The 26,154-nt window shown below is 35.7% G+C and overlaps 1 protein-coding gene across 7 annotated transcripts in view; it reads left to right on the top strand.

The window, feature by feature from the left end:
• LOC112562327 (CAP-Gly domain-containing linker protein 1-like) overlaps positions 1–26,154 on the top strand; it is a 58,841-nt gene that overhangs the window by 10,890 nt on the left and 21,797 nt on the right. For 6 of the 7 annotated variants that reach the window (XM_025235532.1, XM_025235529.1, XM_025235531.1 and 3 more), the window contains 14 exons: positions 741–975; positions 5,873–5,935; positions 6,448–6,546; positions 6,959–7,104; positions 7,604–7,664; positions 8,042–8,146; positions 8,546–8,698; positions 8,921–9,037; positions 14,254–14,311; positions 16,019–16,102; positions 16,817–16,884; positions 19,498–19,586; positions 24,041–24,206; positions 24,484–24,699. In XM_025235532.1, the coding sequence (XP_025091317.1) occupies positions 741–975; positions 5,873–5,935; positions 6,448–6,546; positions 6,959–7,104; positions 7,604–7,664; positions 8,042–8,146; positions 8,546–8,698; positions 8,921–9,037; positions 14,254–14,311; positions 16,019–16,102; positions 16,817–16,884; positions 19,498–19,586; positions 24,041–24,206; positions 24,484–24,699 (1,660 nt within the window). The remainder of the gene's footprint in view (positions 1–740; positions 976–5,872; positions 5,936–6,447; positions 6,547–6,958; positions 7,105–7,603; positions 7,665–8,041; positions 8,147–8,545; positions 8,699–8,920; positions 9,038–14,253; positions 14,312–16,018; positions 16,103–16,816; positions 16,885–19,497; positions 19,587–24,040; positions 24,207–24,483; positions 24,700–26,154) is intronic. The other variant, XM_025235530.1, reaches the window with a different exon arrangement.

Raw genomic sequence — 26,154 nt, 5'->3', positions numbered from 1 at the left:
ACAATAGATATTTAAGTAAATGGTAAATTTTTAGCATTTAAAAAAAAGTCATGAAAAATAAATTGAACGTGACAGGAGGACAAATCAAAATTATAGCCAGTGTTTAAAGTAAGCAAAATAAACTGTACCTATCTCCGTCCATTGTGAAACATCACTTGTAAATTCAAAGGAATTTGTGTATAGCCTAATGGCAGGTCTAAAAAATAGTTTTTGGATGCGGTATTACATGAAATATTTGCTGATTGCAATGTCTAGTCCTGTTGGCTGGTCACGCAGTGACATGAATAAATATGAATAGAAATAAATAAACATAACTTATGTTGATGAAAAATAACTTTGGTGTATGAAATAGGTTCCAAAATGAAGAAAAATGTTACCATCTTTCTTGGCCTGTGTCCTCTTCTTGTCATAGTTTTTATTCTTTAAAAGAAAGTTACTTCCCCCCAAAAAAATGTAGATCTTCAAACCAGCTTCTTCCTATTTCTGTGTTAAGAGATTAACTGCATTCACAAATGGTTCACCTAGTCAAATGTTGGATTTTGTCCCTGTTTACATTGTTTTGGAGTAAAAATTATTGAATATGCAACATCTGCATATGTATTGTGAAGGGACTGCACATATTTATACATTACATTATGAGTGGTCAAAGTTTAATCTGAATGAAACAGCCAAATTTTGTTTCACTTCACAAGTTGTTTTTTTTTTCTTTTTGTGTCACTTCTTCCTCCTTCTGTTCATAGCTACTTTGACTGTAAAGCCATGCATGGGCTGTTTGCCCCAGTGCACAAAATCACTAGATTGGCTGGGGCCATGTCACTGAGCACCCCGAGTCCTCAGTCTCGCTCACTCACTTCAGGACTTCGCTCAGCTCGTGAGCGCTCTGGCAGCCAGGAGTCGGTCAGCTCAATCAGCTCCTCTGCCAGTAGCGTAAGCCGCAGCCGGGTAAGATTGGGCGTAACATCCTTGGCAAATCAGGTATATGCAGCTTCACTTATGCTCGTTTTTGCCGTAACCTGTTTCCTGTTGCTGCATTTGTTCCATCTGGCTCAACAATGACAAAAGAATGATGCCACACATGGCTAAGACTGAGTATAATAAGAAATTTCCAAAAGTGAAATTATGGTGGATTAAAGAGTGCGACCTACTTTGGTCCTGATGTTTCGTGTTTCAAGTGCACATTCGTCTTCTTAATATAATCATGCTGCAGTGGATTGCTTTTTTTTTTTTTAAATCACCGCCAAAATTCAGGGGTTTCTTTTTTTTAAATGAGAAGAACTTGCAATTTCTCCTTCAAAGTTTCCTCAAAGCATTTTATTCCAATTTTGCGTGCATGTAATAAAGGAATTGAGCTGTTGAAGTTAAATATCTTTCTAGTAAAATGTCATAAGTTTGAGCCAGATTATTGCAGCAGACAGAAAAGAGATGTTAGCTGTTTTATTTGCCATTGAATAAGACCAGACTTGAACACATCAAATGACCCCTGATTGCTACATTGAAAACAATGTTCCTTGGGTAACCTTCGAGACATATACCATAGCATGCCATTGATACATGCTAACCATCCACCTGTTTGGTTGACTGTAGTGTCTATATCAGCTTTGATTAGTGTGTGTTGCTAACAGTCTCAACAGATATCTTTTCTTATCATAAATGATTATAAATAACTAAATTTCTATCTTGTAGTATTTATGTGGTTTGCATACAAAATGTAAGCATTACACTTAAGCAGTGGCTTTCTTCACCTTAAGTGTACTTTTGTTGTAGTAGAATGCCATTTGTAGCAACACTAGCTCATTCTGTCACGTCAAGAGATCTTCACTTCTCAGTTTCTTGCCAAGTAGGTTTGCAACATTTTTATGTGGTTGTTAAATGTGCTCTAACTGACCAGTTTAAGAACATAATATCCTTACATTAGATGTTACATGCAAGAGCATTCAGTCTTTTATTGATATAATTAGCAGTGCTTTGTACTTTTTCCAATCTAGTTTTTGTTGCCAGACTTGATGTGGCATCACTAACTGGTTTTTGTGTTTGATGTTTGTTTCAACCGGCACCTTAACACCTTAAGATAGTAAAGGGAAAACATTCTAGCACTGCTCCATTTCCGTTAAACATGATCTGCATAATGAAGTAAACATGTAACTTTATTTTATAAGTCATTGAAAATTCAAGAGCAGGAAATTCAGGAGAATTTAATGTTCTGGAGATGCTGCAGATGTTCTTATGAGTAGAGTTCACTCTTTGTTTATAGCTTTTAAATTGTGAAGCACTCACATATTTTGCTTCCTTTACTCTTAATTATTAAATTGGAACTCATTCATCATTTTCATTCTGGCAAAAAAATTCATAAATTTCTGTTTATTAAATGATTTGTAATTTTTAGTTGTGTGTATTTTTTACAATGACAATAATTCTTTTAGCTTATAACATGAAGCACACCTCTTGTGCAGACTCAAAGGTTACAAAAGTTATCTCACATTTTGTCAGTCTGATATATTTTCCAGTGCAAAATTTTAAAAGAAAATTGCAAAATCAGCTGGGGGAAAAAGTAGCAAGCACTTTTCTTGACATAGTACATTTTAAAAAATGCTGCAGTATTCTTTGAATACTATGCTTCATTTTGTGTGTTTAATACCTTTCACAAGAATAGAATTAGAGTAAAATCTTTTTTGTGTGGATTGAAAAACTGTTGCTGGCTTTACAACATACAATAAAGAGAACAAAAGCACTTTAAAAGAAAGATTACGAATACTGTCAGAATATGAAAAATAGTTTTTTCAGTAAAAGTAACATTTACACCATTATTTTACACTTTATAGAATCGCTTATTTAAAACCATACAATGTATATCTGCAAAGTTGTCTTACCTTATTAATGGCTTTAAATGTCCTAATACCTGTAGTGTCTATGTGTTATTCATATAACTTTTCATCAACATTTCTGTAAACAGATAAACTCTACCAAATGTGGCTTTTGTTGGCTGTTTAGCCGTAGTGTCCTATTTATTGCATTTTGCATTTTGAGCCAGAGGTCATCTGCTGTTCTCAAGTCTGGTCATAGCTGTTAAAAGTGACATGTTTCTGTTTCATTGGCACGATTTTGTTTGTGTCTCTTTGCTTTTTTTAAAAGGTCTTAAAATCGTTATGGTTTTGTGCATTTTGCACTGCTGGTTAAAAAGTGCGACAACGGTGGCTTCTAATAGTTGAAAATGTGAAAGTTGTTAGTGATTGTTATGTTGGAGCATTTTGTTGTAGAGAAAATATTTTGCTCAGATTTATGCGTCAGTGAGCTGCATGCATGCCCAGATTGATTTTGTTTTAGTGGTTTTCTCTGTAATAATATACATCGGGGACTTAGCTTGTTGGGGAGCTTCTTTTATTTAACCATTTCAATGCTTGTTTTATATTGGGCTTTCTCCTGCTACATGCCATTAAAGGACTAAGATTTTCATACTATAATGCACCACAGCAAAAATAATATTTTAGGTAAATGACTTTCCTACTTACAAGCTGCTGGCTTGTTTCTCTGTCATGTTATGTTCATTAGATTAATCAGTCTGCTCATTTTTGTAATATTCATTCTGTCCACTAGTTTTGTCTTCGATAATTTCATAATCATCCTCCCACTTCCCCTTTCTCCAGTTGTAGCTGAAGCAAGGGGTATTGCTGATTAGGGTATAAATATAAAAACTTGATTTCTAGCAAAGGCAGCTCATCTTTTCAAAAAAAGATTTTTGATAGTTTATCTAATTTAATATCTGTAAACAATTATATATTTTTTTTTCAAGCAGAGAATGTCATGTTTCTCACTATTGCTCTAAAGGTTGAAATGCCATTGTAAGGTTAAAGTATTCTCGAAATAGCTTTTGATAGAAATGCATTGCTTCATAACTATTTCAGGAAGACTAGACTAGAATATAACCTTGCTAATCTGAGTTAAAATAATTATAAGGTTTGCTTGGAAGCCTCCACAACAATCAATATTATAGCAATTTATTATTATTTTATTGTAAAAATCAGTTTTTAAACTAACAAAAGTCGTAATGAAGATTTTATATCTTACTTTTCTCATTTATGTAATAAGGTAAATTAATACTTTTTATTTGGTGTGGGAAAATTGCACACACAAATTTAGTCTACGACTGCCACACATGTTCAAGCATTCACTAACTCAATGCACACAAAGAGAAATGTAGGCAAACTGCTTTATAAAGGTTTTTTTTAATGCCATTAACTTAACACTAATCTGTGACAAGTTAGGTTTCTTCTATTTAGAAAACTCCACAAGGATTTTCAAAGCAGTATTTTTTAGATAAATACTTTGGTCATAGGGATTATTATGAGATGCTGTTCTGACATTTAATGATATTTAGTTTCCTTTCAGTTGCATCCAAATGTTAGGAATTCTTTTTTTTTTTTTTTGATCTTGTCAAAATGTTGTTGACCTGTTTTTAAAGAGTAGCATACTGTAACCTAGTATTTTGGTATGGTTATGAGAAATAACCATGATTTCTCAGTTTCTTTCTTATTGGATAATTTAAATATTCAAGACATGCATGTGTGCAAGCATGTTTGCACACATGCATCCTTGTGTGTGTGCAAGTGCGTGTGCATGCAGATGTCTGTCATATCAAATATTTACTTGCTTCTTTATTTGGACTCAAAATATACCAAATCGCACCTAAGGAAACTGTTTTGTTTTATACACAAAGAGTAAACTCCATAGGATTTGAAAATAATTCTTAGCTTAGCACATTTAAAGCTCATCAACAAGATGTTTGTTTGCAGCTGAAATGGGTCACTAAAGGAATCATTTTGGTTGCAGCAGGTCAAATTATGAAGGGAAGCAACTTAGTTTATCTGATTCAGGAATGGTGTTTATTAGATTTTCTCCATTTACTTGTGAAACCTGTACAATTTCAGTGTTAGATTTGGTAATGAGAAAATCTTCTAGCTTTCTGTGTCGTGATTGCAAAATCTAATTTCAGCTAAAATTTCTAACCTTCTGATAAAAATAGAACATTCCTGGAGGTAAAATTAAATTTTAAATTTGTAGCACTTTTATATGTTGCTTCCCATTAATATCTTGGCCTACTGCTACTTTTGTGAAATGAGCAGCCCTAACTGATTCTCTTTTTCAACTCATCTCAGAAATAGTGAAGATATAGGTTCTTTTTTCAAAAAATATTGTGTAAAATGGGTGCAAGGAAACAAAATTTGTGAGACAAACAATGACCGAGGTGTTGTGAATGTGTTAACTTATAAATAAATAACATTCAAATATTGCAAGTGAAAGCAAAAAGATGTCAATATATGTCAGCCAGCTGATCTGTAAACAGTAAACACTGGTTAGTTTTGTTTAAAAACTTTTGTTTATGAAAGTTGAGTGATTGAATGAGCATACCATGGCTTGTTCATTAGTATTGCATACAGGTAGTCCTCGGGTTACGACGGTCTCGAGTTACGTCGTTTTGTGGTTACGACGCTTTACACGACGCTCATTCTGACTTACGAGGTTTAGCGTTGTAAGTCAAACTGTACGTGCGCCTCATTCCACGTGTGGCGGAAGTCATGTACTGTACTGCACAATATTTTACTGTACTTATGTTTATTGATAATTATGTAGGGTACAGTGTTAGGATAGTTGTTTGGATAGGCTAAGTGTTTGCAGTACAGTACTGTTCTGTTATTATGGTACAGTACTATATGAACGTATGATCCGACTTACGTCGAAATTCGGTTTACGACGCCGCGTAAGAATGGATCAACGTCGTAAGTCGAGGACTACCTGTATATATAAGTGTGCATATATTAGCTTGCAATGATGGACTTGATGTTAACTTACACCTCCTGCTCACTTTAATAACTCACAGACCAGTAAACCTGGACAAAGACCCAGCACTCTAAACCTGTCTGCTACCACTGCTGCCCTCCAGGTAAGTTTTTGTCATTTCACTCAACTTTGGAATCTTTCATTTGTGTAAAGGTTATTTCTTAAGTGTCTGCCATGAAGAGCTGAATACATTTACACAGAATTACATTATTACTATTTAAAAAATAAATAAACTACTGTCTTTAATGACACTAAAGCAACATAGAGTTATAGGCTAATTTAAGTTACATTAAATTTTTTAAATTTTTACATTAACCTCTACTCAGAAGAAAAGTTTGACTTTGTATTTTCTCGCGTGTTTTATTGTTCAGCATGGTCATACTGAAAGCATAATCTCATAATGCAGTTAACGGCAGCAGCATTTTTTTTTTAAGCTTAACTGAAGGTGCGGGTGTAAGAGAGCAAGAAGAGGACAGCCTAGAGAGAGAATGTAGTCACTTATTAATGTCATTAAAAATATTTGCATTTATTTGACTTTTAGTAATAATTTTATGTGAATGTGATCTTGATGTAATAGATTTGCTTAGTTTATATTCTAATTGTTAATTGTTGTAGAAAGCTCTCAAGGAGAAAGAAGAACACATAGAACAGCTTTTGCGAGAGAGGGATCTTGAGAGGTCAGAAGTAGCTAGGGCAGCTGCTCAGGTTGATGAGGTGTGTAGAAGAAAAAATGTATTTGGTGTTTTAAGATGATGAAAAAAAATTTATATAGTTTGCATTAATTTTCCCCATTTCTTGAAAAAAGTGCAAGAATCTCTTGATATCCGAGTTGAAACAGATGCTGGTTGTGTTGATAAAAATAGTTGCTTATAGTTGTGGTTGTGATGATGATGGTGAAGTGGTGGAAGTGGTTGTAGTGATGGTTATTCTTGTTGTTTTAATAATCCTATGCGTTTTATAAAACATTGCTTTAAAATTGACTGTAACCCCCTTGCATGTGTGTGTATTTTTGGTAAATGTGTTTGATCTTTTTCCAATGTGTGAGACATCTTCATGAACTTGAGGGTGATCTGTGTAAAATTACTTTTAAGCTTCTGCCTCAAGCTAATTGAAATAGTATAAACAGGCTGAAGTTCAGCTGACAAGCCTGCGCACAGAGCAAGAACGCTTTCGTGGTGATGCAGAAGAGCTGATCACTCGGCTCAAAGCCCAGATTTCAGATTTGGAGAAACAGAAAGAGGACCTTTCTGCCAGACTAGAGGATGAAAAGAGGTGAGCAGTTTGATGGTACCTAGGGTGCGGGAGCTTACAATGTGACGCTCTTCTTTAATTTTTGATTAAATGACTTTTTATTAGTATTATTCAGGTCATGAATATTGAGCAAGAGTATGCTAATGCCAGTCGGCTAAATTACTAATATATGAAAAAGCATTTTAGCTAGATTCTAAGCCTTTGTTTGCAGCTGCAGTTGCAATAAGCTCTGGACAGGTAGATCTGTTTATTATCAGAAGGGGAAAGCAGATAATTTCAAAGGCTTGCTCAAGTCATTTGTTGCATGGGTAATATAGTAAGGCATTGGAATATTCCTTCAATTATTATAGAAGAGATAGAGAAATAAGTACTGTTTTCTTTCTTTCCTTCCTTCTTTAATCCTTCTAGTTTTCCTGCTTTTGGTTTTTTCATTTTATATACAGACTGACTTTTGCATGTCTGAGAAAGTAAATCAGACTGTTCAAGATTTTCTCTCAGTTTGTAGTGAATGTGCTTGCAGGAGAGTGGAAGATCTTCAGTTCCAGATTGAAGAAGAAGTAATCTGCAAAGATGACCTCGAGGTGATTACAAACGTTTTTTACTTTTTGACTTCTGGACCACTTTCCAGTATTTGTATTTATTTTAAGATTTTTATTGAATAATTTTTTTTACTCCATGTTTACAGAATTCAGTCACTTTCTACCACCTCTGATGAAAAACCCATCTGTAGTCTAAGATTACCAATCCCAACAAATCTCAAATGGGGGACATTTTGCTCCAGTGTCCAGCACAATAACTACAAGGTTATAGATCTTCCATAAATGCACTGATGTCTTTGAATCGATTGTTGTCCACTATAACTGTCTTTGTGACTACATCACTTTGAGCGCGGTGAACCCTGTTAGCAGTAAATACTTTTAAAATAGCATGAGTCAGTTGTTTTTTTTTTAATTAACAGACTACAAAGGAGGAAGATGAACTTCGCATGCGGGAACTGGAGAAAAACTATAGCAAGGAAAAAGCAAAGGCTTCTGCCCTGGAAAAAGAATTAGAAATTGTAAAGGTAAACTGGGCTGAGAACCATTGTGTATTTAATTGTGCTAGGTAAACTAAACTGAGAACTGCAATGCATTTAACTGAAAACCATAATGTATATCAGTGTTTTTAATTGGCCTTTGAAAGTCTTAGTCACATTGCATTCCCTTCTCCCATTTCCCCTGTACTTCTTGTTCCTTCAGCCCCCACCTCCATTTTCATGTTTCTGTTACAGAATGCACTTTATCTCCTTATCTTCTCCTTTGATGCTTGAAGACTATATCTAATTAGGAAAAAAATAAAGAAGCACATTTTTGTGATATTATGTTTTAAAGATGTAAAATGTTCTATTTATTAAAATAATGAAAACTCTGCATTGTTTAATCTATTTTTGTGCGGGGATAGTGATTTCTTTTTCATTAATCAGTCCACATATGAAAAACAACAAGTGAAGCTGAAAACAGCAGAATCATCAGAAGCCACTTACCTTGATCAGATAGAGGAGCTAACACACAAATTGTCTCAGGCTGAGAGCCGCATCAAACAGTTTGAGACTGCACGCCTTCAAGAGGGAGCAAAGGTAAGGATATATTTCTGTTCTAGTTTTTCTTTACCATTTTTAGTAAAAGTAAGAATACATTAATTTTTCTTGTGTGTGTACATGCTTATAAGTGTACATGCAATTGTGATATTATGATATGTACGTGCCTTTATATGTGTGGAATCACCTACAGGTACATAAGCTTACTTGGAAATTTCTTGTTGATTTATCTGTATGGAAGTATTTGTTCATACTGTGCAGGTCAGCCAGTCGAACATAGAACTTCAGGAGAAGATGAACAAGATCAATGAGCTGGAGGACATGGTTAATGCCCAGCGCAAGGAACTGAAGCATGCACATGATCAACTGCAGGAAGTGGTAAATAATTTCTCTTTCTGCTTGTTCTCAGGCATGGTGTTCTTAGCATGAGCCTTATTTTCTTGATTCTGTTGAAATTTAGGCAAGAAATTCTGTTGTTCATAGATTTTTTCTGTCAGATAGTTCGTTATGATGGTGTTGGTGAAAATTATGTGGAAATGTTTCATGCATTCATTCTGCTATTTTCTCTTTTTCTCTCTCTTTTTTTTTTCTCTCTCTCATGCACACACAAAGGGAGAGGGCTAGAAACAGTTACATGCACCTAAGTACACCTTGTTATTTCAAAAAGTGTAAATGAACCTAATACCTTTGTGAATAGAAATATAATGTTCCAGTTTTTCAGACCAACAACTTCATTCCAAGAAGCAGATCTATTGTTCAAATTTGAAATTAACTGTTTTCTGACATCCGATAGTGTTTTATAATGGCTTTTACTTGTAGAACCTCATAAAGAAACAGCTTGATTGTCTTTAGCAATTTAACAATCATGTGAACAGACTTGCCTTCCTGAGGAAATAGGAACATTTAATGGGGTATGGGGAGGTACTGATTCTGAAATCCTTTGTCTCAGTAAAGTGTACATCAGTTTGTTGGGGTTTTTAAAAAAAATATCTTGATAGTTTCTCTCATAGTAGTTGGGGTTTTTCTTGAATACCTTCTTGAGAGTTTGCAACTGCAGATAACATAGAATTGCACATAATGATGCTTTTTCTTTTGTTGATAAAAATCAGTCAAATACTCTAGATTGCTATAGTTTAATGATGCATTCTTTTTGCAGCAGCCTTTTGTATAGTGTTAAAACTTATGCATACATGCTGCCTTGTGTATATGGATAGCCTTTCTGTCCTTTTTTCTTTCCTTGGGAAGAAATGGATGGCTTGAAAATTTTCCTTTCTGCCTTCCATGCTTTTTTCCCAGTCTTTTGTATATTTAGAATGGACTGTGTTTCAAATCAAAGGAGCAAAGTCTGCCACCAACTAAAATGCTTTTGTCTGAATATCTTATTGAGCAAAAGATAAAAAAAAAAAAAAAATCTCCTGATTTTAACAGCTGTAGCTATGAAACAAGGAATTTTTTTTAAAGTGTTTGGATATTAAAGTGGCCTAGACAAGAGCTTCAGAAAGAATGCTGTGTGTGTGTGCATGCTTCTTGCTAACAGCATGTAAACCAGATGGTCAAAGAAAAGTCTTGTGTGAGTTTATTGTTACTGTTTTAATATGGAATGATGTTTGAATAGCTTTCTAGCTTTGCCCTATGGGAAGAGAAACGTAACTACTCTTCTCTACTTCTCCAAGTTCTCCTTCCCTCTCTACAAAGAGAAACAAAATGGCTTTTCTTCATTTCATTGTCTCTCTTTGCACTGTGTGAAAAGGACTTTGTAATGCTTTGTCTCCATGGCTACTTCCCCTTTGCCTTAAGTGGACGCCCACACAAAAATGAACAAGACACTTAGGCAGAAGCCAGCTTAGCAAATAACAAGACACTTAAGCAGAAGCAGAAATAACAAGACGTGGGCAAGCCTGGCATAGATTACAGACTGTTGGAAAGTGTACATTGCTGCCATACACACCAGTAGTTAAAATAGGCAACGACTGATAAAAGAATACGTGAAAAGATATGCAATAAAGCCTCATTAAGACTTTCAGTTTTGCAACCCAAACATTTCATGGACATATCTTGCTATATAAATGTCATCTCTATTATGACTATGTCCTCAATGCGACAGACAGTTTTTGCTCCATTATGACTTTCTTGAGAGCCGCAGGTGTACTTGCAAAGCACTGCATACTCTGTATTTCTCTTTAAACTGAACTCTCTAACTTAATGCAAGGCTCTTCGTTCCCTTGTACCTGCGTTGTGATGCATTAACGGGGTCATCCCCTTTTGGCTCTCGACAATGCTTAGCTTGAAGTGTCACTCAGACTTTAACATTTGACAGCTCCTGCACTGGCCAGCTGCAAGCGTGTCCTGACAATGGACATCCCAACACATATTCAGAAGACATCATGCCTTGTCGTTAGTCAGCTGCGTGCAGTATTTAAAATTCTAAACCCAATGAACAGATTTTGCAAATCGCTACAGTGTCCTTCGTGTGGGCCACAGATGTTCTTGCAAAGGGCCTCATACGGCCTGTGGGCTGCGTATTTGACATGACTGGTGATCCAGTGAACGACCAATCTTTTTTAAAATGAAATTTATTTTATGTGATTTCTGCAGAAAATCATCATATAGGGTAAACGATCGGCCCGAAGCAATCTTTTTAAAATATACGTCTTTTTTTTTTTTTCAACATACAGCTTCATTAAAAATCTCATAATAGAGCATAAACTGTAGGTCACAAGTCAGGTTGGTGAGGTAGATGTAATAGAGATGACGTTCATATAGCAAAAGACATCTGTGACAATTTTTCGGGTCATAGCTAATAAGGAGTGATAATTGGAAAGGTCTTAATAAAGAGGTTTTACTGAAGTCAATTTTGACTCCTGCCCCTACACGGATGCAGGCTTAGTTCCCTTTGTTCCTGAAAGGCAGTCCATTCACGAAGATACTTTTTTGGGGACAGGAGGAAATGACAGATAGGCTTTGTCACAGTATGCTATTGGAATTTAATTGTAGCAAAGTTTTTTTTTTTAAAAAGTAGGCAATGAAATGTTAAGAAGTGATTGAGACATGGCCCATTTTTTTCCTAAAGCTGTAATTTACATTGTTGTGACTGGCCATGATATTTTGGTGTATGGTGATGTGGCAGCTGTCGTCCCTACGACAGCTTCAGGACCTGCTAAAACTTCCCTCCTCCTTCACCTAGTCTCTAGCTGCAAATCTCCGTCTGTCCGTCCATCCATCTGCCCGTCTGCCCATCCACTCGCCCCAACATTCATCATAGCCGCTTCCAACACTACATGAGCAAGTGCATGTCACTAACACTGTCGTCTCCCACCGACACTGTGGCATGATTCGGCGTGCTTGGCCCTGCACTGTGGGCTAGGCTTAGAGGTAAGGGAAAGACCACACATGAGAGGTACTGAGTAGCTGGCCTTTTTTTTTTTTTCCTAAAATGCTGATTTGTAAAATTGTTTCATATTTTCATACCTGCAAGCTTTGTTTGCATAGTGTTTGGCTTGTATCCTTTGCATTCTAAAAGCTTAAGCATCTACATTATTTTTCTAAATCAAAAACTAAAAATCAAACAGTCAGTTGAGTTATATGTTTATTTACAAATGTTAAAAAGTTTTTGTTTTTAACAGTATTTGGTACACTGGTATTAATTTTTTTATAGTATAGCAATGTTAATATGTAAATGCATGTTTTGTATAGGAGGATCAGGTATTGTAACCGCATTATGCATGGCTTCGAGCTAAAACCTGATATAAGAATTATTATTATCATAACTTAGGAAGAAGATGCTGTTTATTTTCACAATGTAATAGAAATTTTTTTTCAATATATTCATATTGTTAGAGCTTCAGCTGTACCATTAAATTTTAAAAGTATCTTTTATGTAAAAATGAAAGCATGTTGAGTCCAACCTTAGTTATTTCTTTTAAAATGTTGTAAGCAGCTCTCTTCCTTCCCACAATTCCCTGTTTATGTTCATGCTAGCTAATGATTTTACATTTATTTTCTCAGAGCAAATAAATTTGCTTCCTCAGCCTGTATCAAAGATCCCTTTGTTGCAAATATTAAAATGTACATGGTTAAGGAATTTTTTTGTTGTTGCTTTACACAGGTATTAATCGCTAAGACACATCTTTGGTTATGGAATAATTAAGTTTAAGTATTTTATGTCTCAACAGGAAGCGCAACTTTAGTTAATGACATTAAGATCTCCATTTTTTTTATTGAAAATAATGTTGGTAGGCACAAAAGATAGTTTGACAGATGGTTCGGGTTTTGTTGTATTTCAAAAAAGAAAAATTACAAAGAAATTAGACTGATGGAAGACATGAAATTTACACCTCTGGCTAGAAAAGGAAACAAGTGCAAATCATTATAGTGAAGCTGAACATCGTATGGGTAGGGATGTTACATATAACTGAAGTGTACAGCTGTGGTCTGTGTGTGTGCATGTGTGTGTGTGTCCATCCATGTGCATCTGTCCCCGAGTCATTTTTATTCAGGTGTGTGTTTATTTTTAGTTTATTGCTGAAAGCTTGCTTGAGATTTATAGGTCTTATTTATTGAGCATTTGCTAACCATTGATTTCTTTGCAAAATGCATGCTTTATACTTATTGCCTTTATTTGGGTGAAGGTCATTTGAGTTGGGGATTCTGACACGGATATCTGTCATCTAAGTTTTGGTGTTGACTTCATTATTTACAGTCTGTGCTGCCACTTATTTTCAATGTGTGGTCTCTCCCTTATTGCATTTAAAAGAGAAAGAAAATAAAATGCCTCTATTGGTTCTTAAGGTTTTAATGTGCTTTGGGGGTGACAGGAAGTAGGCTGTATTTGGAAGTGTTTTGCATTCATCTGACATGTAGCTAACAAAATCATCAGATAACTCTGATACGTATTTTATATTACTAAGTATTTGTATTTATTCATTATTTAGTAATTATTATGGGCTGTATTATTCTACTTAAAACTGTAGAATCCGTCAGTGCAGGTGTGGATTATGAACAGATTTTCACATTTAGCTTTTTTTTTTCTCCCAGTGGCCTGTTTGCATGCTTTCCTCTGAAACCCACAAAATATTTTGTCCTATTTTGATTAGGACAGCTTTCAGTGATTGAATTGTTATGATACTTTTATTTAAAACTTACATGAAAAAGAAAAGATAGGGAAACAGATAATACTTAAAGAATAAGAACATCTTTTAAGGGTTTTTTCCTTTAAAGTAATTTTTCCATGGGAAAGTTAGGTCCTTAAAGATCTGGTTGCTGAATAAAGGAAAGGTGTTTTTGTTTTAATGTTCACTTTTGCAACTTTATTTTATTTAATTTTTTTTTTTTTATTTTCTTACAATAGTAATTCCCTTTTTATAATTTAAATCTTTGCATGGCAAAAGCTAGCTTTTGGCAAAAGCTGCTGCTAGAATAGGGTTTAAGTTATTCTCAGGGCTAGACAGCAAGGGCAGACGAGCAAGTTTAAATTGAAACAGGTTTTGTACCCAGAGTACTTGTCACTATTACATATTTGTGTCACTTTGAGAGAGCTTTTAGTTGTCATGCTGAGTGAAAAATCTCATAATGCTTATGTTTTTGCTACTTTTCAGCAAGAAGAGCTCCTTACAAGAAATGCTAGATGTCAGAAGCTGGAAGAATGTGTGGAAGGTAGGTGTGATCTATGTTTATCGCTTTAGGTCAAGCTTGACTTTAAAAAAAAAAAGTAATTATGCTTTGTGTGTGTGTGTTGGGGGGACAGGTATTTGTGTGTGTGTGCTCACTTTCTGGCAGATCTTTCTGCATAATTTGGATCATTTATTTGTGGCATAAAGCGGACTGTGTCCTGCAAAGGGTGAAAGCTGTTTCTCTGTAAGGATTGCGTTCTCATGATGCATATATCACCATTTTCAAAAGCAGAAGTGACCAGATAATCAGTATAGCTAAATGTTAACTGAGCATGTGAGTATGGCCTTATTGTGATCTGATGGTAATATCCATCTCTTCATCCAGCCTCCTCCTTTACTGCCTTCATCTCTTGTGAAGCCAATTGATCTTACCTCTATATGTGGAAGTATACTATAATGTACTACATAGTATAGAAATCATATTATAATAAATAGAGCAGAAAACTCTTCTTAATGCTGAAGCCCTTTTCATTCATATGTCTGTCTCAGGACATGCATGGAATGTATGAATCAATATGAAGCACAGATAAATTCAGACTAAGGCACATTATTAAGACATGTGGTCCAGTGTAGTGAACTTTACGTAAATGTCAAGACACGAGGCCAGCAATCCAGTGTAGTGACCCCTGACATAAGCTGCCTGCTTTCTGCCCAATTTTGGCTTCTGTGTAGAATATTGTAAATTATAGATTGTCATGGCTCTTATACACTCTTCCTCTCAACCAGGCATGCAGTCTGATATTTGTGTGTCCTTAACACTACACAGAAACAGCTAAATCCGTCTGTATTTAATATGCAGAGAAGAAATGACACACCATAACAGCAACAACCAGTAAACTTCACATATCTTTTCCATGAATCATGTTATCACAATTAAAAACTCAGTTTCAAATTGTGCCCTCATAACAGTAAACACAAAAAATGCTTATATTTGCCACACCTTTCTGGAATTTTTTACAGCTTCTGGTTCCTGGCACAAAGTCTGTGTGGTTTCATGGTTTTAGATGAAGTGCAAAGCTTTCAGTTGGTTCATATATATAGGACCATCTGCCCTTCTAGAACATTCTATACAGTTTTAACAAAAATAGTGTTAATCTTGCTCTTTCACACAATCTCACAAGAACAGGCACCCACAACTTTCACTCCATAATGAGCAAAAATACATGTCAGCATTGATGGACATGTTTTAGTGATTTCAGTCCAGTGAGAGATTGTTGCAAAGTAGTTTTCCTAGTCAAATGTTTATAGATATAAAGTCATGGTTTTCCACAATTTATAGGGTTGTAAACAGAAATTATGACATCATTTAAGTGTTACTGTTTCTGGCTATTGTATAAAATTGTTAAAGAGTTTATTTGCATACCTGAGCAGTTAAAGAATTTCATTATTCTCTAGCATGATTATCTACTGAATTACTGTTTTAGAAATTTGAAAGATAAAGGATATATTTGTGCATGCATGCATCCATGACTGTAAGTATACAGGGGCACCTAGACTGGATGTAGTGTGTGAATGTACTGGTAACTGGTTGACACATTTTTGTATGTGCTCTCATGAAAAAAAGTAAACTCATTATAGCACTGGCAAATATCTGTTTCTGTTGTTTCTAATTTATTTACTAACTTGCCTTGTGTTGCTGTGAGTGAAGTGCAGAGCTAACGGTTTTGCTGTGGCTTTGTCTCCCTTCCAGAGTTGACTAACAAAGTGCAGGCAGTGGAAGTCAACCATTCTAAAGTCAACGATGAGTTGCGTACTGCGAAATCAAACACGTCGGGTATGTTAAAAGAATGTTTGGCAAATTTCTGTAATTTATAAAGCAGAAACCTATGTGGAAAGAGAACTTGAGAATGTTGGAGAAAAAGAAAATAAAACCTGCTGCTTGTACAGGTAATATACAGCCTACAAGAGCCACACTTCTCTCCAGTCTTTTGTCTTTAAGACTTTATTTATCCCAGAGGACAATTAGATACAGGTCTGTGTGGAAGCACAACAATAAACAACTAACCACAACACATTTATGTCTAGTCGTCCAAATAGACTCATACAATCATGGTTCAGGCTTACATATGATCTACATTTACTCAAACACGGCAGCGTTCAGAGGTTGCACAGCCAAAACAACAAAGGATAGCCTAAATCTGCTCTTCCTATATGCAGGTACGCAGAATTGGCAGCCTGATGGAAGTTTATTGGCATCTTGCATGAGTAGTTGAAGAACATCCATAAGATCAAAGTCTCAACTGTACAATGAAAATAAACATTAAAGATCATGTCTTATCAGCAAAAGAATGTGGTGATATCCTTTCAGCTGGTCTTTAAAAAAGTGTCATGTCCATACACTGTGGAAAAAATTGGCTTCAGTAAGAGAATGTGATCATTCACCTTTGTGTTCTGATCCACTTGTCTTATGGGAAGTGACCAAAGTGATGCTGCACTCATAAAGTGTATGTAAAAGACTAAGTTTTTAAAAAATAATTCTTTTTAACAGACCTCCAGAGGCAGTTGGCCGCCAATAAGGAGAAAAATGCAGAGTTGACAGAAGATCGCAACAGGCTGGTGAGTTCTAAGCTTTTATTTCCTTTGTTTCACTTTTGGATCACCTTTCTGTCACAATGGGCCCTTGGCTGGCCTCATAGCCTGCAATGCTCATTATATAACCAGAGCCATAATGCTATTTTTCTTGTTTAATCCTTGGCATTCAAGCCAAAAACCAAAAACCAAAGTAGTGTGGTAAGTTTTCACTTGCACCCTTTCATGGTAGGTAAATAGCGATAACATTTGGTAGCTTATATGAAAGTCTAAATTTATTTTTATAGAATCTACAATTTTTTTCTCTTTTTTGCAATTAATACTGCCTTTATAAAATAACACAAAGTATGTCTTCTTTTCAATATTTATCTGATTATGAGTTTTAAAAACATTCATGAATATATTTGAGGATGTGCATACATTCACACAGACAAAAGTTTCGTTGCATGATAAAAAGATTTATGTGTCCAGCTCATACTTCTTCCAGTCCAGATGTCTTATAGACAGCAGGAGATTGCTGTTGTATTTTCTTTATGTTTTGAGTAGCATTATGGCATAAATTGTAGTTCCTACTTTTAAAAAGTTATTTAATGTTTGAGTTGTGATCTTGCATGTTTCTTTTCAAAAATTATTTTTGATATATTTTCCAAACATAATATTGCACCATACAAAATAAAGGTAATATAAGTGTAAACATGATTTTCACTCTTCATTTCTATGCATAGAAACATGTTTAATGGTTGTTCCAAATGTAATTTAAAAAAATTCTTTTATTCATTATTCATGTGGCATCATTTGGTTGTATTCCCCCCTATTTTGCTTCCTTCCTGTTGCTAATATTCCAGTGTGCATGTCAAACTGCCATGCAGAAAATATTCAGATGTTCCTTTTCAGCACAAAACTTTTAAATAGGTTCAGGAACATTTATATTAACTACACTTCATTCTATACAAAGCATTTTTGGCTCTTTAAGGCTCTAATAATGCTATTGTCTTGACAATAAGCAATAGGAAAGGAAAGAAAAGAAGGACTAGTTGCCAGAACTCTTATTTTCATGGCTGATGTTTTGACTTTTGGGGTTTGGTCATATTTCTCATGTTCCATTTTCCATTTCTGGTCATAGTAGTTATTAAATCATTAGTTGAAAGTGACTGTTTAGGACATGTTACCAGGTGTCCATTAACACCCATGCACCATTACATGTGTATATGATTATGAGTGGCAAATTCATCAGAATATAATAGTGTGTTGTTAGCATCATGTTCATTTACCTAAGTGTATTGGTGTGAGATCCATATTCATCTTAATAATAATCTTATTAACCAGACCACACAGATCATGTCATTTGGTCAGTGTGGCTTCCACCTTTAGGTCATTTACTTTGTGTGTGCTTTGTATGTATGTGTGCGTGGGTGCGTGCGTGCATTTCTTAAAGAGCTGTTGTGCATTGCCTTCACAGCATTATTCTTGTATCAACCAGACTTTTGACCCCAACTGTTTGTTGTTTGATTGTTTGCTCCTGGTCATTAGATGTAGCAGTTGCCACTTTGATGTTGTGGTCTGCTATCATGCATCATATCATTATTGTCCACGTATGTATTTTGGCCAGTTCCTTTGGTCTCCCATGGCTGCATTTTTATGTGTTGATGTGCTGGAGGCTGCAAAATTCACCCCTTGCTCATGTGTAACGAGTTTGGTTTTTTTTTTTTTTATTAGTTCATTGTGTGTGAGCATTTGGAATGACGGAGTGAGCGGCTGAATGACTCATGATGATTTATACAGTCATTACATGAGCCCTTCCTACTGATATGCTTTATATGGCATTTGTTTTGTGTTTTAATTTTTCATGTTTAGCAGCTACTTTCATCTAGATTTTCTAATAAGTATGGATTGCATCAGAACAGAAGCTCATGTGTCGCTTAGTCACTTATTTGAAAATCAGTTCTGCTAGCAATAGGGGTTAGATGTGACAGTTCTTATAGTCCATAATGGGTGTTGCAGGAAAGTATCTAGGCAATTAGTCCCTTGGATGATTAAAATTGTAGTTTACACCCTAGTGAACTGGTGTGAGATGCACATATTTATTACCTCCACTGTCACCCCTAAAACATTCATTCATGCATGCACACAGGTGCAAACATGCATTCAATTTTTGTTTCAAGAAGACTCATCAGTCGACAGATTAGTATTTTCCGAAGACTAAGAGGGAATAATAATAGAAAACAAAGCATAAACAAAAAGGGAAAAAATGTGTTAGGCAAGATTGTACTTTCAAAAAAAAATTCTGAACATTTAAATGGAAACTATCAGTGTTTAAAAGAAGCCTCGGAGGGGTTGAGAAGTTCAGTGTAGAACTCTAGTCATCAAGTTTGTTGTTCAGTTTCTTGACTTTAGGCCTGCAATTTTGGGGATATGCATCCTTTGTCAAACTATCAGTATTATTTCAGCAGTAATTGTGGGGTTTCTTTTTTTGTTGTTTTTTTTTTTAAGGGGGGATGAGGGTGTCAGAAACAAGTGACACATGAGCTGCAACAGTTTTCTCCTTGATTCACCTCCCTTTGATCAACTTATCATTTACTCTCATTCTACTTATTTCATTTTCTTCACATTCATTGGGTTTTGCCTGGCTGCAACCAACAGGAACAGCAAATAGCCGACCTGATGAAAAACTCAGGCGATAATTCTAAACAGCTGTCTACCTTGAACGAACAACTTGCGGAGAAAACTAGGTTAGTCATCCTTACCTGTGTGTATCAACAGTAACCCAATCTAACTGCCACCCTTGCATTTTTGCATGGTTTTGCCAATTGGCTAACTAACCCTTGTTTTTGCTTATGCTTATTGACTGCTTTTGCATTCTGGTGCATATTCTTTGCTTAAAGGTGTGCTTTTAACACTTGTTTTTGCCTGGTTTTTAGTATTTAAAATAAGGTTTCTAAGTTTATTGTGAAGAGACTTTTTTTTTAAACTTCAGAAAATGTTATAAAATGTTCTGTTCTTATTTTTGCCTTTGTGCTTGCTGCATGCTTTAATTTATAATAAGTTGCACGAACTATGCATGCTTTAACATTTTTAATAAGTTTGTGAAATTTTTAGTTTAAATTTAGCTATTGTGTAGACTGTGTTCTCTTTAATTGAGCTTACTGATCATGTTTTCTATGCATTTAACTTGTTTTCAAAAGCTCCTCACATTCAAAAAGTAGTTAACAGACTGATTATTGATAGCAAAAGTGATCAAACGTGAAATATTCTGTTTGGACCTTGTTTAATGATCAAGTGCAATTTGGTTGTTGCATAATTTTGTTCTCAATGTTTTTGAATTTATTTAAAATTTTGTGTGTTGGTGTGATCTTTTGTCAGTTTCTGTTGGTCAAACCACTACAGCATTTTGCTGGATTGTTGCCCTTTGCCAATTGTTTCAGATTTAGCACAGGGGGCTTTGTTCTTTGAAAGTTGGTAAAGGAATGATTTCCAGTTTTTTGCCTGAAACCTTTAGGATACTTAGTGCATAGGGGCCTTGATTATTTTAGTCATGAATGTTTGGATCATCCCTGCTCATGAAACAGTATTTGTAGATGAGAGAAAAAAATGGGAGAATCAGCTCAAGCATAAATATATTGCCTGTGTCCTTGACCATGCTCCTGTGAACAGCTGCAAAACTTTGGTTTGCAGCTATTACAGGATCTGTATGACATGCATCGTATGTACACTTTATAGCCCACAGCAAGGCATCCCCCAGTCAACATACTTTTTTAATAAAAAAAAATCAGTGGCCAAGCTGCAAGCTGTGAAATCAGCAGAATCAGCAATATCCTTAGCATAGTGTGTAGTCTTTCTTGGCTTGCCTGGACACTGTGTGCAATTTTAACAGATCCCACCTGAGACTTTTTTTAATAGTCCTTCTATCTAGCCGGTCAGTGTGAGTACAATGTGAACAGCATGGCTTTACCACTGCTAGAAGTTCAGCTAGTCACATGTGTTTCTTTTTTAGTGGCACTGATCTATCAAAATATCAGCATAACATTTTATAATTTGAATGTATCTGATTACAGTAAAACCACTTGTTTGTGGATTAGACGATTAAAGTTTGAATTAATATTGAGAATAAAAAGGTTTCGTTTGCCTTAGTCCATAACCCTTTCAAATATTTGGCCTGGGACTGATGTGGTAATTGTTTGGGTACTTAAGTGTTCCCTTGGGAAGGGTGTTTTGCTTGCATTTTGATGAAGACAGATCGTTGATGACAAGGTTTAGTTCTCTAGAAATCTGCTGTCAGTGACCAAACAGAATAAAGTTTTGAAGCACATATTTTGTTGACCATTTTCTCATTATAGTCCTTAAGCTTCTGTCGTGTGTCCCTATGTCACCTGCTTGCATTGTGCAAGCACATCTAACCTCATGCTTGTAGCATTTTGCCTTCTTTACTGTTGTGTCCTTGACCTGTGTAATACCTTGCTGAGTTTGTTGCCAAATGAACTGAGTGTTTAATTGTGATTAAATTAGTGTAAACTTTGTTGTTTTATTTATAAAATAGTATGAGGTCTGATCTCAGTTTCCTTTGAGTCACTGGAGCAAATAAAGGTAGGCAACTGATAATAATCAGGTCCTGCTCATAGGCTGCTTCCCCTATGATTATTTTACTCATTTCTGCACTGGCTTCTGTGACCTTTCCTTTCAAGTTGAGTCAAATCCCAGTCATTTCCCACAGCTGTCATTGGAAAATGAATCGCTTAATTTTATTAATGGCTTTTGAGATATTGAAATATATAAAAAGATATTGGTCTAGGTTTAATCCACTGGTTTTGCATTATTTTAAATTATAGTGGGTGGGGTAGGTGAGGGTGGTGAGAGAGAAAGAAATGGACAAGGGAGGGAAGCTTTAATAGTCCTAAAACATTTCAAAAGGTTTTTGAACTGAGGAGCAAATAAAATAGAGAAGGAAAAAAAAAAAGAAGAAAGAGATTCTTTCGACAGACGTGCTTTGTTGAAAATCTGTCATTAGCTTGCAAAAGAAAAACACTCTCACAGAATGATATATGTTGAAACAGAAATGGAAGTAGGTTGGGGGAGATGCATATAGTATACACATATTCACAGAGGAAACTAGATTTAACATAAATTTTAGTGTATAGTTTTTTTTTCGTTTTTGTTTTTTTAAAGTGTTGTATGTGTTTTTTCCCGTGTTTCATAGCATGAGTTTGAAGTCTTGCTTGTTTCCCTCACACTTTGAGCAGTTTAAAAGGCCGTATAATAATGTGTGTGCTTTATCTTTTTGTTGCATTAATGGTATTGTGATATTTAAAATAATGCTACTATTATTATTATTAAGCATGCTGAATGTGCTTGTAAATTTAATTTTTGCAGTGGACAACAGAATATACATTTCACAGCTTGATTAATGCATTTTTGTAGAGATCTTAAAATTAATATCTTTAAAGTGGACTAACCGCATGACTAAGGAAAGTTGTAATTGATGGAAGATGATAAATGCATGTCTTCTAAAATATGAGAAAGTGTAATGTGATATTTTTACCATGTGAAGACAGTCATGAACTGGGTTTGCTTGTGAGCATTATATGTGGTAGAGACTATTTTAATTGTAAAGATAGAAGAGAGAAGAGCTTTGTTTGGTGTAAATGAGTATCTTGCATGCTTTTGATGTTCTTATAAAATTTGAGGTTCTAATTAGCTTTAGATGATAATAAATTGTGAGTAAATTGTGGCCACAGCAAAGCACTTTTTCTCTCATTCTTTTGTTTTCTCACCAAGTCAGTTACAATGAGCCTTTTGAGTTTGCCTAGTAGATAAAGAATTTTTTTTTTAATGTCTCAACATTCCTTCAATCACACACGCAAATCAGCATTCTCATATTCTTTCGCAGTACACAAATTTGCTTCTGCAGGCTATGTCTACTTTAGTATCCACACAGAAATTACCCTCAACAGCACCCACCCAACACACACTTGACATATTTAGACTTTCCACCAGTTTTTTTTTTTTGTACAGCAGTTACTGACCTGTGATAATAAGCCCATGGCACTGATTTATATAAAAGCCTTTGCTAAACAAAAAGAAAAAAGAAGACAATCTGTTGCAGCCTCATTAATAAAGTAAACACAAAAATGATTATGTTCACACCTTTCTGGAAAGGAGGTTTCTGCTTCCTGGCACAACCTCTGTGTGTGGTGTCATGACTTTTAAGAAGTGCAAACCTTGTCAGGTGTCGAAAATATATTGGGCCATCTATCCTTCTAGAAAATCCTAGACAGTTTTAACAAAAATAATGATAATTTTGCTGTCGCATGATCTTGTTTCACAGCACGTGGACAAGACAGCTGACCTTTGCATGGAAACAAAGTTCAGTGTCATCTGTCCTTGACACAGTAGCAAAAGCTTGTGTTTGAATCCATTCTTTGAATGTCTGAGACTTTTTACATAGGATTGTGCATCCCTCCTTGTTGGCATCGTGCTTATGACCATGTTGAAGGCATAGAATTGGAAAACATGGGACATTAACTTTGCAAAAGCAAGCATGATTTGTGGACTGGTTTTTTTTTTTTCTTTGGTGGGGTTGAGGTGGTGGGCTTTATCTTTCTAACATTGATATTGTGCAGAAGAATTCCATTACATCTTAAACTTTTTACAAATGGTGATACATATCTCCATGTACTACAGCTGTAAGTATGTAGTGGGCTAAACAACAAATGTGTGCAAGATGCAGTACCTGCATAGCTGTGTATTTTTCAAAAGAATTGCAAAATATTTCTTATGTTTAAGGCAGGCAGAGGTATATGTTGTGTTCGCTGGACTAACATTTTTGCTTGACTTTTCAAGTCTAATATGAATTTGTGGTAGTGTGTTTAATTTCATAAGAGCAATAACAGTTAAAAAAAAAAAACTGTCCACTGCCTCTGACCATTATGTAATGGTGATTATGTGGAATTTCTCTCCAGTTTTTTGTTTTCTTTCAGTGACAATAAGCTTATTATGTGTTGGCGTTGTCTGGGGTGAAACATTAATGGACTTCCTGGCTCAAAGAGTTTGTATAGTCATTTGTATGTGCTGAAAGTTGGTAGGGTGTTATCTTGACTGAGACCTTGTGTATCCGGCTCTTTCAGAAATGGGGTACACTGGGTCTAAAACATCTATGAAGACTGAACTGTTTGGCTGTGTATTTTTGCAGAAGGCTAGGGGAGCTACAAAACGACTTGTTGAGCTCTTCTCAGCGAATAGCAAAGCTTAATGAAACTCTTGAAGAACAATTGTGCGCCAAGGAGAAGGAGAAGGAGGGCATTGTATATAAATTTGAGGAGCAGTTGAAGTCTGTACATAGCCAACTGGAGGATATGGTAATCCATTGCTTCTAAATTTCTTGTTTTTTTTTCCATCTCATGCTCTTTAAGAATCTTTAATACTACCTTGCATATGAAGTGGACAAGCTTTAATTCATTTTGTGATGTGGGATTTTATATGCCGGCTTATGTTCTTATGCATCTCATTTGACTTTGAAACATGTTTTAAAATAAATCTTTTCAGGTTAGGAGAAGGAGAAATTCTGTAAATCTGTTGTCTAATGTCATCATTTTAGGGTTGAAAGGCCTTAACATTAGCCTTAAATGTTTACAGCATGTAAAGTTAGACAAATCACAGATCAAGCTGACCAAGGTTAAGGAGGAAGGAGAGAAGGAGCAGATGGAGATGCTGAGACTAAAAGAGGCTGAGATCCAGCAGCTGAGAGAAAGGCTGGAAGCTCAGATGCAGGACATGAGTAAACAGGAGCTGCAGATGCAAGCACATAAAGAGTACTTGGAGAAACAGAATGCCCTGCTGGAGACCCTCAAGGTACTCATCATCCTTTCCTATTGTTTATTATTTATATCTGTTAGCTTCTTCTTGTTTTGAAGTTTGGCTAAAAATGCCCCGTGGGTTTATTGCTAATAAAATAAATGAAAATGATAATGTCTTAAATCATTGGTCTCAAGTTTAGGTCGACTAAGTTTGGTTTGAATGGTTGACTTGCCACTTGTTGTTTTCAAGATCTCACTTGTGCATCAGCCAGTGTTAATTTCTGGAAGTTAGGCCAAAAAATGTGGACTTAACCTCATCAGGTGCAACCCAGCTGAGGGAGTGATAAGTAGTAAGTCTAAAGTCTAGTTTAAAACTAGAATAGTCAGCTGTTGCTGGTAGTGGCAAGATTCAGCTAATGAATAATAATAATGAATGACACTATAAAGTGCTGGTCCCCAGCACCAGCCTGGCTCACACTGCTGTAGGTACATGTGCACAGCACATACAATATTAAAAACAAGATAGGGACATCAGACAAAGGCATGAGAAGTTGGTCACACTTGCATGCATGTATACACACACACCCCACACACAAAAACATGCACACATGATGACTGCAAGTGTTCACTTTGATGCTAATGGATCAGTGCATAGTAGTCATTATAACAACATTAAAAATCAAAACTGTGAAAGTCAGACGTTTAACTTAAGGCTAGGACAGTCCACTTTCGTACGTAGTAGCAAGGCTTAGGTGATATTTATATGCATTTCATCATGTGGAAGCTGGCATAGTAACCTAATGGTTTGTGCACTCCACTGCAGACCATAAGGTAGTAGGTTCAAGGCCAGCTCAGATCGCTGCCCACTCAGTGTTTATTCTGCAAGAGTGGGCAACATTTATGTCAGGGGAGGGGAAGGTAGCAGAAGGAGAGGGTTAGATACCACCTGCCCAGTCCATTGCCCTTGACATGGTGGACCTCATTTACTACTCCTGTAGCCTCTAGCCCAAGGGTGGGCAAAGTACGGCCTGCAGGCCACATGCGGCCTGTGTACATCTTTGGACCGGCTTGTCTGCCAAAATGTAAAGTGTATTTCTTTTCATTTTTTTTTTTAATTCAGCCTCGGTTAATTTCAAATTTAATTTATCAAGTACAACAGCGTTAAAAATCGGCTCTCCGTAACATTCTAACACAGACAAGGTACAAAGATAACAAATAACACAACTGACATGTCTGATGGAGTCATTAAAGAGCATCGGAGGCTGCAGGAAATGCTGTTTTTAAAGTTTTATTGTGAGCTTATTCGAACAGCTTCACTTTACACGATATATTCGGTAAGTGAACGCCATTATGTACTCATTTGTTGTCCATTCCATTGTCAATAGGTTTGTTGTGTAGTCACCCGGTGTGGGTTTTACCGGCCCACTGCATAGCTTAAAAGTTTGATACCGGCCCACAAAAAGAAGACTTTGCCCACCCCTGCTCTAGCCTATAGACCCCCATTACCATA

The sequence above is a fragment of the Pomacea canaliculata genome, linkage group LG4, assembly GCF_003073045.1.
Source record: "Pomacea canaliculata isolate SZHN2017 linkage group LG4, ASM307304v1, whole genome shotgun sequence".
NCBI lineage: Eukaryota > Metazoa > Mollusca > Gastropoda > Architaenioglossa > Ampullariidae > Pomacea > Pomacea canaliculata.
This window is presented reverse-complemented; position numbering and strand designations above follow the sequence as displayed.